This window comes from Pogoniulus pusillus, chromosome 26, assembly GCF_015220805.1.
Source record: "Pogoniulus pusillus isolate bPogPus1 chromosome 26, bPogPus1.pri, whole genome shotgun sequence".
Taxonomy (NCBI): Eukaryota; Metazoa; Chordata; class Aves; order Piciformes; family Lybiidae; genus Pogoniulus; species Pogoniulus pusillus.
The window spans coordinates 8,294,577-8,321,153 of NC_087289.1; the positions used below are offsets into that span (position 1 = coordinate 8,294,577).

General features: G+C 43.6%; 1 protein-coding gene across 6 annotated transcripts; it reads right to left on the reverse strand.

Annotated features, from left to right (window-relative positions):
• Nucleotides 1-102: 102 nt before the first annotated feature.
• MFN1 (mitofusin 1) lies at nt 103-26,280 on the reverse strand. 6 transcript variants are annotated; one of them, XM_064165683.1, is made up of 18 exons: nt 26,172-26,280; nt 25,536-25,657; nt 24,602-24,737; nt 22,056-22,218; nt 21,308-21,432; nt 19,329-19,437; nt 14,923-15,030; nt 13,812-13,962; nt 13,614-13,681; nt 9,629-9,750; nt 7,986-8,112; nt 7,599-7,703; nt 6,628-6,730; nt 5,368-5,597; nt 4,713-4,868; nt 4,041-4,237; nt 2,733-2,867; nt 103-1,738 (listed from the first exon to the last, which is right to left on the reverse strand). In XM_064165683.1, exons 2-18 carry the CDS (start codon nt 25,648-25,650, stop codon nt 1,669-1,671), a joined length of 2,220 nt encoding a protein of 739 aa, XP_064021753.1. In that variant the 5' UTR covers nt 25,651-25,657; nt 26,172-26,280; the 3' UTR covers nt 103-1,668. The 6 variants fall into 6 exon arrangements, 4 of the variants coding, with proteins under 4 accessions (XP_064021753.1, XP_064021752.1, XP_064021754.1 ...); XM_064165682.1 differs by having other exon boundaries at nt 13,809-13,962; XM_064165684.1 differs by having other exon boundaries at nt 13,809-13,962; nt 26,198-26,260.
• Between the last annotated feature and the right edge of the window lie 297 nt (nt 26,281-26,577).

Sequence of the window (26,577 nt, forward strand, 5' to 3'; positions counted from 1 at the left end):
GAAGAAGCTGCTTCAGTTCATCCTGAGCAGTGGTGCCCTGGACTGGCCACGCATGACGGGCAGGAGAGCCTCTACACAGCTGCCAAATGACTTTACTGGAGCAAAGGGGTCGCATTTGTTTAATAAATAACTGTAGAAGACATGCAGGTAAAGTTTTATCTTTATACAACAGCCATGAAAATGCCCTGGCAGAGGAGCATTAACACACACCTGTAACCTCACACACAGGAAGCCTGGGCTGCCACTCGTTTTTGTTTTTCACAGTTTGCCTCAAAACCCTTGAGGCTCCTCATGCACATTGCTACAGAAAGCTCCAGGAGAGCCGTGCTTGCGCTGGCACAGGCAGGAACAAAGACCAAAATACAGTGTGGTGAAAACAGCATTCCTACTCTTCAAATAATTACCTGCCTCTGACATGAGATTTGTCATCTGTTTCCTTGGAAGATAGCCCTTATTTACTGCAAATAGCGAGTCCCCGTAGCTTCAAGTTGAATATTTCATTTAGTTGGGTTACTGCTCCCATAAAAATATATAAATACTCTGAACTCTCTTTTAAAATAAGTTACTTTTACAAAGTCTAGTTAGAAAAAGCAGGTGTTAAATGATTGCAGATGGCAACAGCAAAAATGTTCTGTTTAAAAAGAGGCTTTGCCTTGCTGGAGGTGAGCAGAGGTAAACTCCAGCACATTTGCCTTAGGTCTCATCTAGAAGACAGCAGCCCTACAGCAGAACCAAGGAACTGCTTGGGATATTGCATGAGTAAGAATGTCAAAGCCAGCCTCTCTCGGCTCTGGGAATCCAGCAGCAGTAACTCAAGGTCAAGCCTGACACCCAAAGCTTCCCAGCCCAACTTACAAAACTTGAGGCAAGGCCATCTGCTCAGCACACGTCCCTCTGCCTGGACACCAGCATGGTGACAGTGACGCCTGCAGCTCATCTGAACGTGGGTTCTTGCTCTTGTGGGCAAATGACCATTTCACCACTTGAACAACTGCCAAGAAATCTAAAAAGTTTGTTGAAAGAGGTTTATTTTCACTTCATCAGTGCCACCTTGTCCCAAGGGGGTAGCAAGAAGGAAAAGCAGAGTCTACTCCATTTCATTAGTGAATGCTCTGCAGTCTGTTACTTTCACTTCCATTTGTGGGCAAGAAACTGCTGGCCCAGCACAACTCCACTTGCTTTCAGAACGAGTCAGGAGCCCTTTCCCCAAGCTAGAGTTCATTAAACCAGGACACAGACATGTGGAAAAGCAGCATCCTCCCTCCCTGGCTAATTCCTAAGCAACTGAAAGCAGGAGAGACAGTGCTAACTGTGCTACGCTCTCTCTCCCTGCATAAACTCCTGGATGCCAGGAAGCGAGACTCACCACTGCTAAATACGAAAACCAATAACGATTTGGGGGTTTATTGTCAGGTGCCCAAAGAAATTTAGTGTTTAAAAGTAATTTTTAACCCAAAATCTGCAAAACAAATGTAACACTCAAGAGTACCACAGCTCTTCAGTAGGGCTCACCGTCAGAATCCAGGTTTTACAATAATTAACAAGTGTAAATCAAAGCAACAGGTAGAATAGAAATCAATTCATGTGACTCCACAGAGGAGAGGCATCATCTGTAAAACTCTCTACTTTGTCCTAGAAAGGATCCCTGGGGAAGGTGTCCAGGAGGCTTTATTTACTCTTTTGAAGAAAATGTTTAGTGAAGCGATCCAGCTCATTCTCCAAGTGAATGGCTTTATTGCTGCAAAACAAACCAAAGCCAGGCTGTTACTTCCAGGCAGGAACACTGCACAAGGCAGGCACAATCACCAGCACTGTTCATTTCTACTCTCGTTCTGAAAAACTAAAGATGTGCTCTGGTTAGAGCCTCTGAGGTTGCAAGAATGGGACCAGGCAGCAGAAGGCTGCCAGATCATGGAATCAGCCCAGGTGGAAGAGACCTCCAAGATCATCCAGTCCAACCTAGCACCCAGCCATAGCCAATCAACCAGACCATGGCACTAAGTGCCCCATTGAGTCTTTTCTTTAATACCTCCAGGAATGGTGACTCCACCACCTCCCTGGGCAGCCCATTCCAATGCCAATCACTCTCTCTGCCAACAACTTCCTCCTAACATCCAGCCTAGACCTCCCTTGGCACAACTTGAGACTGTGTCCCCTTGTTCTGTTGCTGGTTGCCTGGTAGAAGAGACTGACCTCAACCTAGCTACAACCTCCCTTCAGGTAGTTGTAGACAGCAATGAGGTCACCCTGCCTTATGTCTCCTTTTCCCCAGAGGCTGCATAGGCTTCACTCAGGACTTCTCTGGTTCTGGCCTTTCATTTCAGTGTTTAACTTGGGATTGGTTCTGCAGTTGCACAGAAGGCATCCAGCAGGGTTCATCACACAGGCACTGTAAAAGAACACTGCACTGAACTCAGTACAGCTGCTCTGGGATGTCCTATGGGGGAGATGGGGGAGAGTTCCTTGGGAAGGTGCCACCCTAATTCACCTACAGAAGATGATCATCTTCACCTACAGAAGAAAGTCATCTGTTCCTTACAATAAAAAAGTAAAGATGGTTCAAGAAGCATTTCTGGAGCTTTGCTCATGCACCTAGGTAGGAGCATGCACTCATTTAACTTAACCAGAGCTGTTCAGGTGGAAGTGAAGAGGTTCTGCTGCACACCCTTCCGCAGCCCTGCCTACCTCATTTCAACATGTAAGCACAGCAATCACCAACCACACTGTATTACCGTAGCTGCTTGGAGCTGCTCTGTATGTTCTCCAGCTGGTCTATCTCTTTGGAAAGCCTGGCAATTTCTGTCTCCAGGTTCTTCTGGGTAATATCCACCTGCTGACAGAGCCGAGCAAAGGTAGTGGCCATTTCCCTAAAGGGAAAACAAGTTTGTAATCACGGTTTACAGAAGCCTCTGCCACAAAAAGAAAGGGAAACAAAAACCATGTGGCATTGCAGTGTGCAGTAGGACACAGCAATCAGTCTCCAGCTGCTAAGGGATTACAGAATAGCAGAACGCAGGAGAATTATATGGGGTTTGTATTAAAAAAAGAAGCTTGAAAGACATGAAGTGCACCTCAGTCTATGCCACCATCATGTCTGGCAACTTTTAATTGAGCATCACAAAGTACAAGTCTGAGCTGGGGGCTCTGACAGCTGCTGGAGCGGCCAAGGGCTCCCCATGCCATGCTGAGTGCTCACGGCACATAAGCACCTTGCAGGGTTAAGAGCGCCCCAGAGTTGGTGAGGCCACCAATCCTACTTGCATCTTCAGCCACATTCTCCCATCCCGAGTTCCAAGACTCCTCCTTACACAAAGGGGAAAAAAAACAGCAACCCATTACCACCCTGGGGCCAACAAACAGGCTCTCCCATCTCCTCTCCTCTCTACTTCACCTCACTGGAGCCTTGGTTTGAGTCCAGCTCTTCCATGTCCTCACAGAGACACACAGCTGCTGGACACAGGGATGATTCTCTTTCCTCTGCTGAAGCTGAACTTTGTATTAGTAAAGTATTCCCTGGGCTACACAGGAGAGGTGTTCTGCACCCTGGGGGTTAGAGGGCTCATTTAGCAGGCCTAATTTTCTGAAATAATAATCAAAACAGTTTCAACAGGAGAGGCTGAGGAAGACAATCACCCAGGAAGACAATCTTTGCAGAGACAGGGGGAAAAGCATCTGAGGAAAAGACACACAAAACCGGAACAGTTCAGACAAAGCTCTCAAGCTCCTCTTCCACAATACAGGACTTGCCCAGCCCTGAGGCAGCACAAATGCTCACCACCATTAAAGGGCTGATTCAATGCCAATCTATAAGCATCAATTCAGTCTCCAGTGGAACCAAGCAAACTCCCAGGTCTTCACAATAAAGTGATGGACAAAGAAAACCTACATCTCAGACTATCCCTTACACGTGCACAGAGACATAACAGATGCCCAAGGACACTAAAGCTGCCTTCCCACACCCGGTACAGCCAGTCCCGACGCCCTGATCTCCACAGCACCATACTGACACTAGTGAGGGGAACCAGCAGTGCGATACTCACTGTTGCACCTGATGGCTGCAATTAGCACTCGTAAGACTGACGATCATCTGCAGCTTCTCAGTAGCATAGTTGACAAACTGCTGTTTAAAGGCTTTCTCTTTTGCTCTAGTGGTCCAGGTGAGTCTCTCATACAGATACAACAGCCCGTACATGCTCAAGGACACAGAGATGAGTTTCCAGCCTACTGTTTTCCAAATCTGGAAGAGAAAAGTCTTCATTAGCTTAAGCAAATTGTTCCTACAGAATAAAAATCTAATTCTACCCATTTTTAATCATCTCCATGGCCCTTTCACCAGCTCGGGTTTAAGAAAATGGATGGCTGTTATTGCAGAGCACTGCAGCTGTATTCAAATGAGCTGGCACTACAGTGGCATGGAGAACAGAAGCCTCGCTGCTTTACATGAAAAATCCAAGCTCCCACTAAATCCAGACCGAATGAGGACCATCAAATCCCTCTTTAATTTAGGAATTGAACGCAGACATTCAGCATAGACAGCGTGTCCAACTAAGACTGATCTTCTCAGTACAAACTGATTGCAGTGTACTACACAGCACTCATCCAGCCCAGTGTTACCAGCTCTGTTATGTGCTTGGTGTTGCACCCCAGCCAGGAAAGCCCAGCTCAGACTCTGCCGTCCCTTCCAGTACAGTGAATGTTGCTATACTACTTGCCACTCCGCCAACCACGATGATGCTCATGGAGGTCCGTGATGTCAGTGAAGCTAAACTCATGACCAAAGGAACCACAAAATCATCCTGTGGGACGTTCTCTGGAGTGATGGCAGGCAGGCTGGCAGCAGATGGGGTGGTAGCTAAAGGACGAGGGATCTAGAAGAGTGGAACAGGGCAGCCTGATTAACAAGCATTAGGGAACTACATGTCAGGCTGCTTTTGTTTTATTTTCATACATTCAGGATTTGATTTACTTAAAGGAAACTCTTCAGCACAGAAATCTGAACAATGCTCCTGAGGTTTTGACATTTCCTTGCCCAACGAGGGACTGGGTTAGAATAAGGATTCTACACAGGACTGGCCTTGCCGTAGGCATCTAGAAGTTACAGACGAAAAGGTTACCTGAAGGGCTCAATCCAAAGGAAAACAAAACTCAGGTAACAGCTGAAGAAAGTTTAGGGAAGTTTTTTTTGTTCCATTCAAACCCTGAATGTAATCCAATAAAAACAACCCTCACCATAAATACCTCACATGAAGGGACTGAGGGCAAGCATGCAGCAAGCACATAAATAGTCGAGGCAAATACAATAAACCCCAAGATAGTCTCATCAGTGTAAAACAAGGCTTTCATGTCAGCCTGATCTGAGGCACTTACTTGTATGTTTGGATCTGCTAGTCCCAACAGCACTTTCTGAGCTTGTTTAGGACCCAAGAAACGGTTTACAAGTGAAGTCCACCCCAAGGAAAAGTGGAACATGATATCCTCTTGAAAATCGGCACACAGACTGTGACAGTTTAGATCATAGCTAAGGTCAAACTTCCTGCAGGGAATTAGCAAGTGGAGCTGATTCTGAGCATCAGAAGGCAACAAAGGTTTCAGATTTTCTAGAAATCAAACAGAACAGGAAAGATGAGTTAAGTTTAAAACCTTCACAGCATATTCACAAGTAGCATCCTTCCACTGCTGAGCTACTTTGTGAACCACAAGAATCTAAACTGATCAGTTGATTGATCTGTAAAAGCAGTGGGAATATTACCAGTACCACCACAGGAGGCAATTTCTTCTGGTTAAAGATAACAGTCACACAAAAATGAACTCAGAGAAAGCACTGTAAAAAAAAGCCCAATTAACTGGCAGACCTCTATTTATGGTCAGAAGACAGGGATGGACTAAGAAAAAGATGGTTCTTAGGAAACATTATGTCATGAGTTGAAAAAAGGCTTCCCATAATTCCATGACCTTGCTTTGAATCTTTTATTACCAGAAGCAGATCAGCAAAGTGCTATGGATATGCATAAAGTTTGGAGATGCATGAAGTTAGCACTGATTACAAAAAAAAAAAAGCAAGCAAGAAAGAAAAATGGAGTACACAAATACTTTGTTAAACTTCTGTTCTGCACTCAAAATGTGGAGGAACCTATGGAGATGATTATACTGCAAAAACATTACCTAACTGTTGATGTAGTTCACCTAACTGTTGTGGAAGCCAAAAGTTTAAACAGGTTTATAAAAGCATTAGATAAATTCCCAGAGGACAGGTACATTGCTACTTGCTTAAGCCACTAACCCAGATGCAGTCTCTTGGCTCAGAGGTCCCTAGATCAGGGAAGGATTACTGTATTTACCCTGGTTCACTGTTCCTCTCCTCAAGCAGATGCCAATATCAGAGGCAGGCTTACTAAGCTGACCACACACTCAGGATGGCTTCTCCTGTATCATTTCATAGTGTTAACATTAAATTACAATATCAGAGGCAGGCTACTAAGCTGACCAGACACTCCGGTTGGCTTCTCCTTTATCATTTAATAGTGTTAACATTAAATTACAGTATGAGAGGAAATTCTTTTAAAAGCAAGATTTCTTAAATAGTCTTCATCTAAATAAAGTCTCCACATTCCTCCTTCCTCATCTTACCAATCATCTCCTGCTGTGATTGATGCATCGACTGATTGACTTCATTGGAGCAACGATCAGCCAGGTTCTTTCCCAAACCATCTTCTATATGTTTGTTCAGTTCCTGAAGTATTATGAAGAACAAACACTCCTCAATTTCTACTTAGCTAATTGATTACTATTACAAAGAGCAGGTACTCCTCAATTTCTATTTGGTCATCAATTACATTACACAGAGCAAAGATATGTTAAGTGCTAAGCTTTATTATGGTGGGAAGGAAAGGATGCTACCATGGAAGTAACAAGCCTCATCAAAGTAACACAGGAAGGACTTCTCCAGGACTGCAGTTCTTAAAAGGCACATGGAAAAGCCTTTATTCTCACCAAACTAGCACTGAAAAGCACACCACCATCGAGCTGTCCTGCAGTCCTTACTGTTGGCATTCCTAGGAGCCAGTTTCACTGCTCCGCACAAAGATAAACCTCACTGCACACACTCAGCAGCAGCAGTAGTAAAGTCTGAGTGTAAGAGGCAAACACTCAGAGATGTATGCTCCTTTAAAATACCATGTTTGAGGAAGAATTTACAGAGGTTTAATAAAAACTGCTCTTTTTCCCCTAAAATAAATAAAACACTCCATAAAGCATTGGCTATTTGCAAGCTTATTTTATTTTTGGATCTATCTCATTTTAGGAGTAGTCAAAATTGTTTATGTAAGGACTTTCATTTACCAGAACTAAAATCAGGATGTCAGTTTCAGTAATAAAACCAGAGTTGAAACAAAAACTAGTTTCTTTCCAAAGAGAAAGCAGAAAATATTGACAACCTTTTCCAGTTTTTGGTAGGCAGGGACACACAAATGTCAGAAAGCACAAAAATCCTGCAAGGCATATGTGAAGTGTCCTATAAAATGCTATGCAAATTATGGAAGTCCAGAAGACATTAAAGGAAAGACAAAGAACCTGGCTTCCAACAACACAAGAAAACTTACTGCCTTGTAGAGCTTCAGCACTTGAGGAGAAGGATGGAAATCAGAGTAAAATTCATCAACCAAAACCGATAGTCGGCAAATCTCATCGGTCATGGCAGAGGAAACCTGGAAGGATGTGGTAAATACATTAAAATGTTTTTCCTCCTTTTCTAGCCAGAGTTACACCAGACCACTGCACTGAGCCAAGTTCTGCACCAGTAGTTACCCAGAAGGTACCAGAAGGACAGCCACTGTGAAGGGTTTATTTCCTTTGTTTCTTAACACTGAGAAAGCAATGCACTAGACACTTCAAACATACCTCATAAGGTGGGTGGGCACCCAAAGGAGCTCCCTGACAGAAGAGACAACACTTGAAGCAGGGAAATTTTTCACACTGCCATTACTTACTTTATTTTCCACTTCCTCAGTGACACGTTTGATCTTTTCCTTAGTATCTTCTGTCAAAATGTTGAGCTGATTTCGAACAAAGTCCAGCCTGTCCTTCTGATCTTCTCGCTCTTCCATGGAATGGACTCTAACACAGCAGAAAGGAAACCACCATCAGCAGCAGGTATTCTGCCAGTGATGACACAAGCCCCATAACCAGGCAAGGACCACCTAGCTGATGGTTTACTGACCAGCCAAAAATAACCCATGCTGATGCTGGCTGAACAAAGAAGAGCAACTTCATCAGCCTGGCTGCAGTACAGGTATTAAACTTCCAGGCACATTTAGAGGCTGCACTAATCAAATGTACCTCAAATTACTGCCTTTTGATGTAGTTACAAAAAGAGCATTTGGAACACATATTACAAGGGAAAACGGTGGGGGAAATCAGAGGCCTTTAGTACTCTGTCTATCCTCATTTTAAAATGAAAGAGATACTACTTAAAAAGGCTAAATCTGATCAAACTGTCCTACTGCTGCTCACCAGCACCACTCAACTATTCCTTAACAGTGACACGGGTCTGATGACCTTGCAGAGCAAAAGGGAGGCAGCAGAAACCAACCTTGTCACAACTAACTCTCTTCAGAAGTCCTTGACCTATCATTTAAGTAAAAATAGTTTCAAATCTAAAGCAGATATACTTGAAGGGTCAACAGAAACATCAAATAGCAATTCAGATTAAGAGGGGTCAGGGCGACTGACAGAAAGAAGCAGAACATCAGAGCACTTTCAAACATTTCACAGCAAGTTGCCATAGGATCTGACAAGGTGAGACAAGTTAGTATATGTCAACAAGGAGTTTGTAAAAGCTGAGGCATTCAGGAGGGTGAGTGTGTTTGACAGGCACAGTGGAGTCTGTTGAAAACAAAGACACACCATTAGCAGACACAAAAAGGAGATGGATGGGAAGGATTCAATGTGACAGCAAGTTCACCATGTACAAGACAGCCAAGAGGTCAAGAAACCCATCTGTATGCAAACCTCTGAGAATATATGAAACTATCAGAAAGACTACAGGAGCTGCTGTCATTACAACCAAATCCCAAAAAAGGATTGCATGAGCCAAGAGAGAATAAAGATATTTAAGGAGACAATCTGAAAAGGGCCAGAGGCCAAGCTTCTGTTAGCTTGTGCTCTTCTCATCCCTCAGTTTTCTAACCATTTGTAAATTGAAGTGACCACATCCTCCCATGTGTTTTGTCAGTGTTACTGCTCATGAAAACTTTGGTAAAACAGACCCCAAACTTCACCTCTGAAATGCTGGATGCAGCTAGGAAAACTTAAAATTTTCAGTGGTTTTGGAGAAGAAAAAAAAAACAACCAAGCAAAGCGACCCCAAACCCCAGACTGCCTTTGTAGCCACATCAGTAACAAAGAGCAACAAGTAAACCAAGGTCCCTACACAGGAGTCACAGACCAAGGACAAGACTGAGTGGTGCAAGTGAACAAGTAGTAAGACACTCCAGAGAAACTCTCTGTTTCTTACCAAGCAGGAAAAGTGAGTTTTCAAGCCAACAGTGGCCCCAAGAAAACCACCAGCACAGAAAGGGCTCCTCAGAGGATCTGGAGAAAGCAAAGCCAGCCAGCCCTCCAACCCACCTACCTTTTCTCTGCTGCTGCCACGTTTATGGCGTCCATAATGTTTTTCACAGTGTCTATTATCTGTTTAGCTCTGATAGTGTGCTGCTCAAACTTGGTTTTCACGGCTGACTGCGAGATACACTCCTGCGAGGGGCCCAAGCCACAACACATTACTGCAATTCCATGCCACCAGAGTCAGGAATTTCACTGTTAGAAAGCACATGCTGCTCATTTTACCACAAACTTAAAACCAAAGGGAAATTAAAAAAAGGGAGAAAATATATAGAAATTAAGAGAGACCAGAACTGAAATCTCCAATGAGCCTACAGCAGCAAATCTGCACCTGTGTGCTCGTTCACAGTAATGTGCATGGGGTTTTAGTCTTCTAAAACAAATTAATAAAAGAAAAAAAGAAAACTCAAATGAATGCATAATATAATAAGAAAATTCTCCAAACTCTGTATCTTTGGAATTCTAAATATCTAGGGTGAGTGCTGGCAATGTTGCTAAGCCTGAGTTTTCTTACAATACAAATCATTAGTTTTGAGAAGCACTTCAGTCAATAATTTGACACACTCAGGTCCATCCAGGAAGAAAATACAATTAGAAGTAAGAAACAAGGACAGGATAAAGAAGTTGTTTAACAGACTTTAGAATATTAGCTGATTTGAAGATTATTGAAGTGTTAAATGAACGAGTAGAGAATGCTCTAAAGAATTTCTAAGCAATCTTCAATTTTGAATATTGCACAGCGATTCAGAATCTGCAGGGTGCTGACTGAAGAGATATGCAAACATTCAATTTGGGCAAAACCAAACCATTTATAAGGTATAAATTAAGATTCTGACTTTTCCTCAAGCAACTGCACCTCCTCAGCCAATCAAATGCTTTCAGAATCCAGCCTACGCTGAGCCACCACATAGTAGCAACATCTGTGTTTGAGGGGAAGAAAGCCAAGCAATGAGTTTGCTTATAGCAGATCTATGGGGGTTTGAAATTGTTCTCAATCTGTGGATGCTCCTCTCACAGCACAAACAGGTTTGGGATGCTTTTGAAAGACTTGCCTGTGACCTTAACATATCTTGAGCTGCTGTCTAAAAATAATAGATTAAAAGAAACCAAAGAAAAATGGATAAAATAAAATTCCCTGTTCCTCGATGAAGCAGATCTAGAAATCAGCAATGAAAGGCCAGAGTTTCATAAGTATCAGCACACTGTAAGAGCTAGACACAGAGGAAAGAGGCTTCCCAACATTAGTGTGCAGGAGATAAAAGGATGACAGTCACTCACAACACAATCAGAAAATCCAAGTTAGAACACTAGGAAAAAGACAAAGGTTAGTTAATGACTGGGAAAGGTTAGAGGGGGACAGCAGCAGTTCTGCTGTTAGTCTGTAAGTGATTCATTGAAACAAAGGGGAAAGGTCTGTTTCAACAGTGTAACCAACCAGTTGCCTTCCAGCCCACTTCCAGTACAGTGAGGCAGTCTTTAAGACCCCAGCTTACCACATTGCCATGCAGCGTTAGAGGAGGACTCTGCAGCAGCATACGAACTGAGGCTCTGTTACTCACTCCATTTTACAGCCAGCATTACTATTCCACCCTGCTTTTCTCCTCCACACACCACTTCTTTTACCAGTTTTTGAAGAAACTTGGCACACACTACAGGCCTGAGGCACAGTGGGGTTTGGTTTTAGGTAGAATATCCACTAAGGGCTAATGAACACAGTGCAGTGTGCATGCACTGCTCTGTTTTGATGAGGCATTTCTGTGTGACCCAGTGTAAAATTTCAGAAGCAAGACACAGACTACTTTCTGCTGTTCCACAATATAAAATATGCAGAATTGATTCATTTAATGCTTCAGATCTTTTTTTCCTTCCCTGTAATGCAGCTGACATACACAGTAACATCACTTTTTTAAAGCCACTACCTGGATCTCCAAAACATTAATTTCAGCACTGTTTGCAAGTCATGTGTGGACCAGATCTTTCTTCTAGGAACTTTACCCATCCTGGGCTTGGCACAAAAATACACACTAGCCATTTCTGGAATGCCTTTTACTTGCACATAAAAGTCTACAAGACAAATGTAGTTACAAAACTTTCCCAAATGGTCTCAGTTTTCCCCATATCACAGCACACTGGCACTGATGGGTTGTTCCTAGATTAGTTTTAAAGACTCTACCTATACTGAACTCATATCAGTCCTGGGATGAACAAGTTTTCCCATCAGGTAACTGACAGTAAAATCAGGAATGTGGAAGTACTGGAAAAGTAATGGTTCCTCTTCTCAGTCCACATGGAAAAGAGGAAGGAACTGTCCAAATTTAGTGAAGACTACAGCAGAGTGAGAGAATCCAGGAGGATCAAAACCAAGATAGAGCCAGTGGGAACATGGAACACATGACAGGTTTATAAATGAGGTGAGGAGATAGCTTAAAGATGTAAACTGGACAAAAGAGGAGGAGAGATGTTTGGCAAGTCTGAGCATGGCACCTGAACGTGGACAAGTTGCTAAATGCAAGACAGACTGAAGCAGGGAAGAGGTCAGTGTGTGACAAGGACAGACAGAAGCATCTGTGCTCTCATCCCTCCCCTGTCACAGACTGGAGTGTAATCCAAGAGTCCTGGGACGTGCAGCAACTCTGTCAGGAAACAGAGTAAATGCAAAGCACTTGGGCCAGAAGTGCTTAGGCTGCGCTCACAGCTACAGAACACCTGAATCCCGTCTAGCAGTGCATAAAGCACGGCATCAAGCAGGATCTCCTTCTCAGACTGAACAGAGAAAATTCTACCTGATGGACAATATTACTGAGAAATATATGAGCTGGTATAGCCCAGTGCAGCTAAACATAACTGCTGGACAATAGCATGCTGATGTCAGTCACTTTATCAGCTCAAGCAACAGCAACAGTAATTTGATGATCAGATCTTAAGCTTTCAGACCTGGTGAACCTCTTAAGTATTTTATTTGCTTTAAAAGCAAATAAAATGCTTAGGAAATTGCCCACAAAACCTGAACATGAAAGAGGCTGCAACACCAGACACTCAACATTTAAATTGCTCTGGCAATCTGAATTTAGCACATGTTGTCATGCTCTTGAAGTGATGTGATCACACTTCTATTCAAAGCTGTTCATTATGACTTCAGGATGAAACGAGGCTGAGCAGGGAAAATCATTCAGAATCCACTCCTGCTGCTGGAGTCACAAAGTGTGCAATAAATGAAACAGATAAGGTAAAAGAGGGAAAAAGTTGTTTTAAGGCCATTCAGTGCTGTCACAGACTTGTTTTTTGCTGCCATATCCAAGAATGGCTTTAATTAATTAAGAGTTATCCAATTCAGTACGACAAATGGATCCAGTCACAAATAAATACTCAGTTCTCTAGCCAGTCCAGCTTCTGAAGAAATCATAAACTCCAAATATGAATACAGGCAAGCCTGAGGGTGAAGGACAGATTCTGTACAGCAATAAGGATGCAAAACAGTGTTAGTGTTCAGAGCATCAGAACTAAGAGGTAGATAATGGTGATAGTTTCAAAACTCTGGCTTTGAAAATGCAAGTAAAAACTTAGATTTACACTGATAAAACAGAATTTCTCATTGCTCATGTCCTGAATTAGAATAATAAAAAAGCTACCATTTCAGAACAAAATAAGGCTTGCTACAGACCAGATATCTCACCAGCTGAGGATTCCAAATGATACACCCCTTTCTGAGAGCATCATCTGGTTTTACACAGACTATATGCACACTGAAGTCTCAAAACATGAGCTAAGAGCCCAGCTCAGATACTCTCCCTCATGGAATAACACTTCTCTTTCCAACAACTACCTGCTATTCAGGGTGAGAACAAATGCCCAGAGATAAAGCCATTACATGGTTTGAATACCTTATGCACCTCCACTTCTTAACAGGGCTAACGCTCAGTAAAATGAAGCTGAGTGTAAGCAAAAGCAACCTCTGCATAAAAACCCAGGTGGTCTACAAAGCTCAGCATAAATACCTCAAATATCTGCTCAAAATGTTGAAATTCCTGCAATCTTGTTTGAAATCCTTCAGCAAGTGCTCCACCTGTGAAACACACAGATCATAAGGGAGAGAGCAACACCTCACAGCAGGGACTACCTCAAATATTTCTGTTCAGCAGGTTTTATGACATTTTTCTGTATGTGAGAAAAATCAAAGAGTTCCTACAAACCACCCTCTGGCATTCCTTGGGCCTTCTGTCTCCTGGCACTCAGAACTTCTTTTGCTGAAACAAAAAAGATGCGATTCCTCGCTTCTACGGGATCAATAACTTTGAGCTCATCGACTAGGAAAGTCAGGCAGCGCTCCATGTGCTGCCTGCGCACCTGAGGAAAAGGCAAAAAGCTCGTGAGACACATGCCAAACTTGAGCCATCATCAAATCAGAACATCAAGAGTCACAGAATCACAGAACATTAGAGGTCGGACCTCCAGAGATCACGACTCCAACGCCCCCCTGCCAAAACAGGATCCCCTAGGGTAGTTGCCAGAGGAATGCATCCAGGGGGGTTTTCAGTCTCCAGAGAAGGAGAGCCCCCTGGGCAGCCTGTTCCAGTGCTCTGTCACCCTCACTGTAAAGAGGTTTATCCTCACGTTGAGGTGAAACCTTCTATGTTCCAGTTTGGACCCACTGCTCCTTGTCTTACTACTACACATCATCGAAAAGAGGGTCAGAAAGACACCTGCTGGACAGCCTCCTTAGGCAGCAGATGCCTTCTGATGCTACTGATGTAACAGCTGCTTTTAGCCATTTCAACAGTCTTGGAAGAAACAGCACTCTCTTCTACAAGAGTCTGAGGGGGCAGTCAGTTACTGGGTAACTGCTTCATTCCCCATAGAGCAGAGAATCACTGCAAGAGATGGTAACACTGCACCGGTGTCGTTAAGCACTGCCCTTTGCCAGCTCCTCTACGCACAAACGTGTATAACCTGCGCCTTTAGGCTGCAGACAAAAAAGGTCATACAAAGACTTAAAACGAGCTTAACTGGAGAAAAAGGGTTCTAAACAGGCTTCCATTGTGCTACCCACCCACACATAATGTACTTTAGATTGCAGTTTGGTTTTCAGTCTGAACAAGGAAGAAGTTAGTGCTGTTTTCTGACCAAGCAACTTATCCTTTTATCAATGAAACAAAGCTGGCATTTCAATAGATATTAGTAACTGACTAATAACTGTATTACCTAGGCATCACAACTCAGCATGATGTTATACATGTGGAAACCTGTTCTTTACATATCTGGGTTGTTTTTTATTCTAAAAGATGAATCCAAGTAAGAGTCACTCACATCTTCCATGTATTCAGGTTCTGATGCAGAGGCATCCCATCTATTATTCAAGATGAAGATGTTTGGCTTGGAAAGTCGTTCGTTGACTTTATGGAAAAAGTGTTTTTCCTACGGAAGAAATCACAGAGAGAAAACTCCCCAGACATCCAAACCAGAGTCACACATTCTTCTGTAACAGGTGCTGAAGTTAGTCCAGTTTTCATAAAGTTTATTAAAACCCACAGGTGGCCAACATAAAAAAAAGGCTCGTGGTAGTTCAAAGTGTCTTAAATCTGATGTCAGTGCTCAAAGGCAAAGATACTGCAAGCTTCTCTAAAAACAGGTATGAATGCAAACAAAGAAAACTTCTAGAGTACTTCAGAAAATGAAGTCTGCTTTTTCTAAGTTACCATGCCATTCACTCTCTTTCCTTTTTCCTTCTCTCATTTGACTATCACAGAACTTCACCTCCTTTAATACTTCTAGCCCTCTACTAATTTTGTTTGCATCCATATGACACTCAAAACATTGTTGGGGGAGAAAACAAGGGAAAAAGAACACACAAGACACCACTGTATCTGCCCATTTTGTCTTTTTAAGTGAGACACCTGTCTAAAACTGTGAAGTGTTTCTTATCTGGAGTCCTAAGATGCTCCTGTCCACCCTGTCAAACCTGGTTCCAACATTCAGAAAAACATCCTTAAACTACATTCTCCAGCTAAGCCATATCAGCTTGAGCTACAGACAAGTCATACTGTATAGGAGCCACAGGAAAAGTCATTGCTGAATATTTTAATTTGAAAAATGAGACAAGCAGGTATTTGAAAACATGTTTAGGTCCCTTGCCTGTGCCTGCCATGCAATTTCCATTGTCATAATGGCTAAGTCGTGATGGAGTGCATCTCTGCTCAGCACAGATGAAACAGAAGAGATCTCTGTACTGCCATAAGCTTGCTGAGTCTGCAGCAGGACATTGCCACATACACTGGAGAGATGTTAGTCTCCCTCAGCTAGAAAGTAAGCATGTGTAAATAAGATGTCTGCTGCAGAAATCAGAACTTTGTTTGATGAGAATTTATGAGAGTCTATTAGAAAAATCACAACTATGAAAAAGGAAGAAAGAAATCTGTGGTTGTGCAGCAGCTGCCAAGTAGTTTCGAACCTGTTATGGTCCCTGCAGAGGGGCCCAGACAGGCTGGATGGGTGGGCAGAGGCCAATGGGATGAGATTTGACAAAGCCAAGTGCAGGGTTCTACACTTTGGCCACAACAACCCCAACCAGCACTACAAGCTGGGGACAGAGTGGCTGGAGAACAGCCAGGCAGAAAGGGACCTGGGGGTACTGGTAGACAGTAGCTGAAGATGAACCAGCAGTGTGGCCAGGTGGCCAAGAGAGCCAATGGCATCCTGGCCTGGCTCAGGAACAGTGTGGCCAGTAGGATGAGGGAATTTATTCTTCCTCTGTACTCAGCACTGGTCAGGACACACCTTGAGTGCTGTGTCCAGTTCTGGGCTCCTCAATTCAAGAGAGATATCGAGGTGCTGGAACACGTCCAGAGAAGGGTGACACAGTGGGTGAGAGGCCTGGAGCACAGCCCTGTGAGGAGAGGCTGAGGGAGCTGGGGGTGTGCAGCCTGGAGGAGGCTCAGGGGTGACCTCATTGCTGTCTACAGCTACTTGAAGGGAGGCTGTAGCCAGGTGGGGTTGGTCTCTTCTCCCAGGCAACCAGCAACAGAACAAGGGGACACAGTCTCAAGCTGTGCCAGGGGAGGTCTAGGCTGGATGTTAGGAGGAAGTTGTTGGCAGAGAGAGTGATTGGCATTGGAATGGGCTGCCCAGGGAGGTGGTGGAGTCGCCATCCCTGGAGGTGTTCAAGAAAAGCCTGGATGAGGCACTTAGTGCCATGGTCTGGCTGATTGTCTACGTCTGGGTGCTAGGTTGGAGTGGATGATCTTGGAGGTCTCTTCCAACCTGGTTGATTCCATGATTAAGAGGTAAAAATAATACCTAAGGAGGGTGAGAACACAGCTATCACATGCTTCAACTACAGGATAAACTTGTGCAGATGAGGAAAGGAATCATCACTTGCCACAATGTAAAGCAAAATACAAATGCTTTAAAGCAGTTACATGTCAAAGGCAAGTTCACTTGCATATGCCAGGCTGAAAAAAAATGAAAAAGGAGAAGGGGCAAGAGAGCTGTTTACTGAGCCAAAGCCTCAACTAGGATCTACTTCTGTCCCCTCCAATACCCACCCTGAACACTGGTGCTTTCCAGATTCTATTAATCACAAGGTGCTCCTATTAACTGAGGACTTACAGGCATGGCAACCAAAAACATCTCAGCAAGACTTTAATGCCTGAGGACAGACTGAAAGAGTTGGGGCTGTTCAGTCTGGAGGAGGCTCCGAGGTGACCTTATTGTGGCCTTTCAGTATCTGAAGGAAGCCTACAAAAAAGCTGGGGAGGGACTTTTTAAGCTATCAGGGAGTGACAGGACTAGGGGGAATGGAGCAAAGCTGGAGGTGGGGAGATTCAGACTGGACATGAGGAGGAAGTTCTTCACCATGAGAGTGGTAAGACCCTGGAACAGGTTGCCCAGGGAGGTGGTTGAGGCTCCATCCCTAGAGAAGTTTAAGGCCAGGCTGAATGAGGCTTTGGCCAACCTGGTCTAGGGTAGGGTGTCCCTGCCTATGGCAGAGGGGTTGGAAGTAGATGATCCTTGTGGTGCCTTCCAACCCGGACTTGCTCTGTGAAATTGCAAGACCAACCTGTTTCTGCTTTTCAGCTTGCAGCCATGCCCAACAAGAAGCAAAGACTGGACAAAAATCACATCAAAAAGCAAGGCAGCACTTCCACAACTGGGTGTTTAGCATCAGACAAACACAAAATTGACAGAATTTCCCAGTACAGCCTAATTATCTTTGGAAGGAGTTGGATTCAGTGACCTCTTTGGGTCCCTTCCAACCCCTAACATCCTGTGATCTTTCCTGCATATTTATTATCTCAGTCAGGCTCTTCTGAATGGTTCATTTTCCTGAGCAAATGAGGAAACCAAATAATACTTGGCCTTTTCTGTTACTTCATTACACCAAACTGAAATCTGACACACAGGTCTCTATTGTTTCTGTGTTTCCACACAGTAATAAGATGTTCACTGAAGCCCAAGCTTTTCTGTTCTTATTTTTAATTAAAAACACCCTAAACCAACTATGGAATGCACAGATTGCAAACCACTTTTAGACTTCCTCCATACTAAAAAGCCAAAAAGTGTCCCTCATGTGAGAAAATGAAGAAAACAAACCCCTAGTTATGCCCTTGGATGTTGTCAGGATTACTTTTCCTTTTAAAATCACACCTCTTTTGTATATGAGTCTGTGGATTTGATTCAGAAGACAGAATGTAATGTTTTTAAACTCACTTCATGTTCTACCTCAGATCTCTACTCCAACTTACTAAATTGCAAGGAATCTTTGTACATCCAGTTCTTCACTGCATTAAAATTTGCCTCAATAATTAGAAAGTTCAGACACTGCATGCTAGACCTATGCTCAGGACAATTAGAGCATTTCATTTGTCTACAGTAGGCTTAACAAAAGTCTTTAAGAGATTTCTCAGCAGCATTACACTGCATTCAGAGAGTCACACTCCTATTAACTTTGAAACCTCATATTGATACGGTCTGCAATCACAGTACTTAGGCAAAACTGGAGATCACTACAAAATTAAACTAAGTCTCTGCTTTTGTATTTTGAGTGTCACAACTGCTCCTCTGGCCACTCTGCATGCTCTCCCTCCACAAATCATACAGAGGCTGTAAGGTACACAGCGGTCCTCTCTCTCTTGAAAAAAGGCTCTAAGGAATAAGGGGATTAAAATATGTTCAGCTCTCCAAGTTGCAGAGGACCATGCAACATGAGTGCTGACTGCTAGCATCTGCTTTAAAAGAAACAGTCCAGTGAGGACAGCCTGTGGCACCTGTCCTCAACACAAGGGAATTTACCCTTTTCTGAGACAAAAACACACGAGGAACAAGACAGAAATCAAACTTCTTTCTCCTCCTTTGTGTATTTCACTGAATGTATGGATATGAAATAGTCTGTGGTTTATTTCTTTGGTAATACAAGTGCCTTCAGTTGACAAACTTTAAGGCAAGATGACTTCTTCATCCATTTGTCCAAAAAAGAAACTCAGACAGAAAGGACAAATGCAATGCTCAAGTCAGAGTAAGCAAAGCTAGCAAGAAACTTGGCTCTCCTTTCCCTAGGGAAGGATACATATTGTTTCTTGCCTCCCATCCCTAAATCCTATTCACAAGATCTAAGCCAAATGACTCTTGGGAGTTTCAGCAAAGGTCTAAGAGAAGCCATTTCAGTTGTGGAACTGCTGAGTATTTAAATGAAGGAGTACTGTCATTGCACATCATACCGTGTTCATGAGAGTCGATTCAGAATTGGCAACCAGGACAAACACGTCAGCATCCAAGCAGAACTTGTCAATCCAGCTGTCCAACTCTGTAGTGACATCCGTGCCAGGGCTGTTAAGAATAAAACACACAAACTTGTATTTACACAGCAAAGGAGTATTTGGTATTTATAAACTGATAAAAATAGAGTGGGATTGAACAAGGACGTTGTAAGAACATGCAAAGGTATCTTTAGGCTGATGCCTACCTCAAGCTTAAGGCAAACATAGCAAAAGCCAATTATCATTTTTTCAGTCACTTGCTCACTGGACTATTTTGCTCCCACAAAATGTAATTTCTAACGAATAAATGTGCAGATCAGAATTGCCAAGAACTGACAGGCTGTCCATCAGATATACAGATGATCTCACAGAATGGTCCCCCTCCCTATATGCCAAGTTTCAGAGTACAAGCAAAAAGGACAGTCCATTAATAAAGGCCTACACTGAAGTAATATGCTATGCAAGCTAAGCACAGATTTAATAAGAAACTAGTTAAAACTGTGGTCCTGACAGCTTTTTAAAAGTAAGTGGAATATAGGCATACAACAATTATTGTTGGTTCAAACCTTCTCTAACAGTAAATCTATTATTTCCTCCTTCCAAATACCTGTTTTCTCAGAACACAAACTGTTTCCACTTCCCTTTACATTTTACAATGTAACTGTACATTGGACTTGATCATCTGAAAAGGTCCCCTCAAACCACAACTACTCTATGATTCACCTTTAGTAACAGACTGTGCAGATCAAACCATGCCATGTATCATACCTATGCAAAGATCCCTTCTGGGCTTCCAACACACTTGTGCCATGCACACGTCCCCAAGGAAATGGCACAACTAGGCAAGGTCAGGAGCCAAGCAGTGCATCAAACAGGCCGTGCTGGCTTTCTCTGTGACTAACACAGGACCTGAGTTTGCACCCAGGAAAATAATGCCACACTCCCAGCAATTTCAAAGGTGCAAAATTAGAGATTCAATTATTTATCAGAATACACTCCGTGGGTTAATTTGTTGGATATGAAAAAGTCATAGTCACAAATTCACTCACAGTTAAGTGAATCACTCTCAAATTCAACCTAGATTGATTCATACATTAGGCATCACATCACCTAGTAGTTTGAAAAAAATACTACAAAGTCATACCTCAGTGGGCAGCAATATGGGCATTTGACAGAGATCACAGGATGTTAGGGGTTGGAAGGGACCCAAGGAGATCATCGAGTCCAACCCCCCTGCCAGAGCAGGACAATACTATCTAATACAGATCACAGAGGAACACATCCAGACAGGCCTTGAAAGTCTCCAGAGAAGGAGACCCCACAATCTCTCTGGGAAGACTATTCCAGTGCTCTGTGACACATTTACAGTAAAGAAGTTCCCCCCTGTGTTAAGGCAGAACCTCTTTTGCTGCAGTTTACACCCATTGCTCCTTGTCTTATCACAGGGAGCAAGTGAATTCCTTACATACAGAAGTTGTAACAAATGCTACCCAACATGCAGCTGACAGAGCCACAATTACATTTTGACATGTTGGCACTCCAAGTCTTATCAGAAGCCTTAGCAAAATGAAGTCCAAATTGTTTGCACTTCATATGATTGCTCTGAAGCATTTAAAGACAGAAAATGGCAAAAGGTTGTTGCTGCAACAACCCTATTCATGAAGTATCCTCAGCCAAAAGCTAGTCCCTTATGCAGCTCCATCACAAGACACTTGTCTGTTCCAACTATTAAAAGGCCAAAATCAGCAGGGTGGTGACAGGCAGCAGTATATATAGAAAAGAACAGGCTGTGTACTCTCAAAAATAATTAGAAGAAAACACCTTTCAATAATTTTGCAACTCAACAACCCGACCACAAGTAATTAGTAAGCCAGCCTCTTTTCTAAACATTATAAAGGTTAATTTCTTTAAGGAAATATTCACTAATCCCAAGAACCTACCTGTCCACTAAAACCAAATCGTCTCTCAGCAGGGCACACTTTGACTTGGGCCAAAAGACATGGACAAGGCAGCCAGCTTTCAAATCTTTATCCATGTGAAGTGCATGAGCAAGCTGATTAACTGTCTATAAAGAGATGACAAACATGAATATCGACCACAAATAAGTCTGTAAATGAGCCTAATTTGGTTCTCAAGCCAAACAGACAGGATCTGTCTTGAAGGGGATGGCAAAGCTTATACTTCCTTCTGGAGAACATCAGCTAGTTTACTGCTGTTTTCAGCTCTTAGACTTAACAGCATCTAAAGAGTAAGCTGTGCCTTGAAATTCAGACAGGCATTTCTCTGGAACCACAAAGTGGTATTCTGCACAGGGTCAGAGTGCATGATACTGAATGTCATCATGAATTTGCCTCAGAGGTTTAACACAGCAGTGTGAGCAGTTAAATGATAGGCACGTTCTAAATCTTTAAGAAGTAAATTACTCTCAGCTCTATAAAACCAAATCACTCCACAGATGGTCTGCTACAGTGAGACACAATCCAGCTATCTCTCAAAATATCTGAGAGAAATGGCAAAGCAGACAGTTTTAGTTTGTTAGCCCCTCCTAAATAATAATTCAAGAATGCAGAACAAATGAGCCTTCTACTTTTGTTAGACTTGCAATCCCTGTTGAAAGACACATCTTTGTAGAAATAGTTGCTGTGAAAAGTAGCATTTATCACTCAAATTAAAAAAGAAAAAGTGTACCTTGACACTCTTCTTTTCATCTGATCCTTCTGTCATAAGATAAGCCTTATCTCCATCTGTGCCTTCCACACTAAGAAAGCAGTTTGTTGTGTGGCCAATCCCACTAGGAAGTACCTTGTCCCACAGCATCGCGTTAATGACCGAACTTTTCCCACTGCTCGTTCTGGAGGGATAGAAAATAGAAGCACTCAGAGTACAGTACAGCAGCATTATACCTGCTTTGTCCTGAACTGAATGCACTCTCACTTAACCACATCAGATTTATGCTGGGTGATAAGAACTTCAAGCTAGTACAGCAGAGCTTACCAGAACACATGGAGTGCAGTAGAAGTCAACTTGAGTGGCAACTCCAAAAATCTTTCTTGGTATCAACATTGTCTATCCAACCCAGAAAACCATTGTCATTTGCCTAACACACACTGGCTTGACAAGTCCAACCTGTGCTGGTAAGGATGTTTTATCTGGTATACACCCAGCTTGTGCAAGAAATTTGTAAAAGATAACTGCCTCAACTTCACTACCTCAGAAAAAGCATAAAAAGATGGTTTAGACCAACTTAAAAAAATGGCTAAATCACAGCAGGCTGCCCACATTTGGGGACTTCCTGACCTCTTCTTTGTGCCAGCCCTAGCAGGCCAGTGGAAAAGAAGAGATTGAAAATACATGTAACATTTTTGGTGGAGTTATGTTCTGTTCAGACAACAGTTCCACGTTTCTGCTCACAGCAAAGCTAAAGGAATTCCAGAGATGATGCAGGAAGATATGAGCAGAATGGTGTATGGCAGGGGCAGGGAAGGACTACCCTCTTTGGTGGCAAGCAACAATGACTCCTTAAAGTGTTAATGAAATTACCACTTCAGGAACTTAACCTGTCTTTAGAGAGAGAAGCAGTAAGAAAGGAACTGCTGCTTCTGATAGAGTCTTCAAGACTTCAGGTGGTGCAAAAGCAGCAGCATTGTACTACTATGACAGGTTTGACAGCATTGCTGTCTGGGAACATTCATCACAGCCAGCAATGACAGCTCAAAATAATGTAATGGACAATAATCTCAAATAAATGAAGACTCCTAGAGTGAGAAGTGAAACTATTTGCAAAAACTCTAAGCTTTATTTCTTGTGCATAATCCTTATAAGGTGAATAATGTCTTTAATAAAGGAACTCTGCTTTATCCTTATTTCAGAAGGAAGAGGTAGCTAAATTAACTAAACCCCTGATAATTAAAATGAACTGGTCACCAGTTGATTCTGCAAGAACTTGAAATTCTCAGCTATGTCCTACTTTCCACTAAACCTCTACCTCTCACCCATAAATATTTGAGGTTTAACTATTACACAACCATATGAAGTTACAGAGACTACTACTCAATTTTGAGCTACTTCTAGAAAAAGTTCAGGGCTCACTGTACAGCAGTTTAATTAATTCACAATATGAGAGATAAATTTTCTTTTTCCTGCTCTGAACTTCTGCCCTTTGTAAAGGCAAATTTTATCACACATCACAGCTTGTAAACATGCTCCACTTTTAACTCTAGGAAACATCAAGGCCAATATATAATGAATTCCTTTATTCCAGGTAATATTTTTTACTGTTTTTCTTTAAATAGCAGAGCTATTTTTAGCAAAGTAAAGGCAAAATTGCCTTAAAAAACATTTTTCCAATACTATTACAGAATTTTTAGAAGTAAAACATGAAGATTCATGCTCCAGGAAAAAAAAAAGTTACCATACACTTTGATTTATGCACAGAAAAATCAATCTTCCTGGAGCAAAGTGAATGAACAGACCCCAGACCGAACAGCCACATAAAAGCATTTCAAAGTACTGCAACCATAGCCTTTTAGAGGGACTTCAGAGAAGTGAACTGAAATGACCTGTAACTTTGGAAATGTTACCCATATGTGTAAATGGTTTGAGATTTGGTCTGTGCCAGTACCACCACGGACTGTGACCTAGAATCTTTCCTAATCAGCAATACAGGAAAGCAAAAATTCAAAGCTTCCTTCTGATTGACCTGGAAACCATACAGTTCATTGTTACTGTTATCCCTTATAGTCACCACATATATCTTATCAGATCAAGGATACAACCAAGCTACCAGCTCTGTCTTCTCTCAGCTGCTTGTACATAGAAACGTAAAGAGCACCAGGTTTAGCTTTCTGTACTTGCGATCAAACACAGAAGTTCCTAATAGCAAAACGAAGATATTAAACAAACAAAACCACCACAACAGAAGAGGGGAAAAGAAAACATTCTAGAGAAGGTGACGACAAACTCAGACCTTCCCAAGTTAAATAATGGATCTATACAGTAGAATTATTTTACAATGAAAAATACATAGCAAGACATAGACAATCTACAGTCACGAAGTGAGACAGCACCACAGAAAGCATCAGCATCACCAGTTGATAATGAATATAGTTTTATGTATTCTACTTCAAATAATAATTCCATGATGAAGTGATAATTTAAGCTAAAAATATGGACACTAAGTCTTGCAAGATAGAAAAAAAAAAATCTAATTAATCTTTGGAAATTCTGCTTATTACCTGCCAAAAAATGCCACTTTCATGTGTCTCCGTGAAAGCACCTCACCGATGACTGCCAGCTTACGTTTATACGCCTGTATTTTTGCCAGTTCATCTTCTGTTGCTACATGGTCAAGCTCTGGGTTCCTGTACGTTGCTACACATAGAAAAAAGAGTAACACAAAAGCAATCACACACAGAGCACCTACTCTAGGATACAACACCTACATTTCAGTACTCCACATGCCAACAAAGATCTATGTACCTTTTAATTATACACAGGAAAGATAACAAAACTAATAACCCCTCGCTACAGACGCTAATGTCATTTGACAGCTCCACCACACACACTTGTGAAATCGTGACCTAAAACACTGCAGAGTAATCAACAACCTAACTGCTGGATTTTATAACTCTGTGACCACAGCTGGCTGGGCTGATCTGCCCTGCTTTCCTCCACAAAGGCAGGCTAGGATCTCTGAGGAACACACCAGCTAGCCTGGGCTCTCTTCTCTCTGCAGACCTCACTGGGGTGACGAGCAGCCAGCTCCATGTGGCAACACATGTACCTCCGCATTACTAAAACTTCGGAGGGTGTAACCAGTGGCTCTTTACATCATGTTGATCTACTTTCCTACTGAACAATGGGAGAACCTGTTTTACCTTCCACTATGAAAAGACACCACAAAAACGTCCAAGTTTTCACCCTCCTGGAAAGGAGGCCAGTGTTGCAATCAGGTCAGCCCAAGGGATGCAATCAGCTTTCCATATACATAGCCATCCTGGGCGCTCCTGCCAGTCTTAGCTGAATAAATGAACGTCAAACGAAAAACGTGCCCAATTCTGAAGGGGAACGCTTCCACAAGCAGCACACTGACACAGACGGTAAAGCACACTGTGCTGCTGTAAACACACTCAAACCAACACCACCCTCGTGTTTAAGAAGAAAGCTGACCTTCCACAAAAGCTGCTCCCTCAGTGACATAGGCCAGCAGCTGGTCGAAGATGGCAGTGATTGTCTTTTTGGCCAGGACGAAGTGCTTCAGCGGCGAGACCGCAGCTTCTGCCATTGTGCAACTGCAACCGAAGTTACAGACAGTGACCAAGGCACCCGGCACGCCCAGCCACCGCCGCTTCTCGCCCTCTCATTCAGAAAAGGCAACCCCAAAAGCCCGAACGAACCCCCCCAGCCACCGCGAACGCCAGCAAGCTCAGTCCAGTCTGGTTCCAGCACCCTGGCAAACTCTCATCTCCTCCCCTGGCCGCACGCCCCGACAGCGGCTCAGGGCGCTCGGGGCAGGGTTAAACCGACTCGGTGCGTCTGCGCCCGGAACAAGAGACCTCCCCCTCCTCAAACGTGGCTCTCAACCTCCTCATAGCTTCGAACTCAGCGCTGCCCCTTAGCCCAGCGAGGACAGGCCTACGGCCGCCCTGGGCCGCCACGGCAGGCCCATCCCCCGCCGCCAGCCGGGGGAGGTGCCGCGGCGACCGCCCGCCGCTGAGGAGACGGCGAGGAGCCGAGGTCGGCGCGGCACGCCTCGCAGGGCCAGCGGACGGACGGCGGCGGCCCTGCCCGCCTGCGGTCACTTACGGAGCCCCGGCTCGCGCCGCCGTTACCCGGCAACTGCCGCGCCGCTGGCGGGGCCCTCCCTGCTGCCGCTGCCTGCTCCTGGCCCGCCGCGCCGGGACGGGGGCGGGCATCACTTCCGCTTGTGCCTCTGCCCCGCATCCGCCCGCGGCCGGCGGCTGCCATCTTTAGTGAGGGCGCGGCCACCATCTGCAGCGAGGGCGGAGGGGATGCGGGAGAGGCGGCGCGGCTGGTCGCGAAATGGAGCCGGGAAACGGCCCCCGGCCCGGCCCGGCCCTTGGCACGGGAAGAGAGCCTGCTTAAGGGACCGGTCGCCGTAACGCTGCATGCACCTCTGTTCTTTCAGAGGCTGCTGCGCGCCGCAGAGAGCAGCAGGAGGCTCCGTGAGGCGCCTCTGTGCCCCTCACAT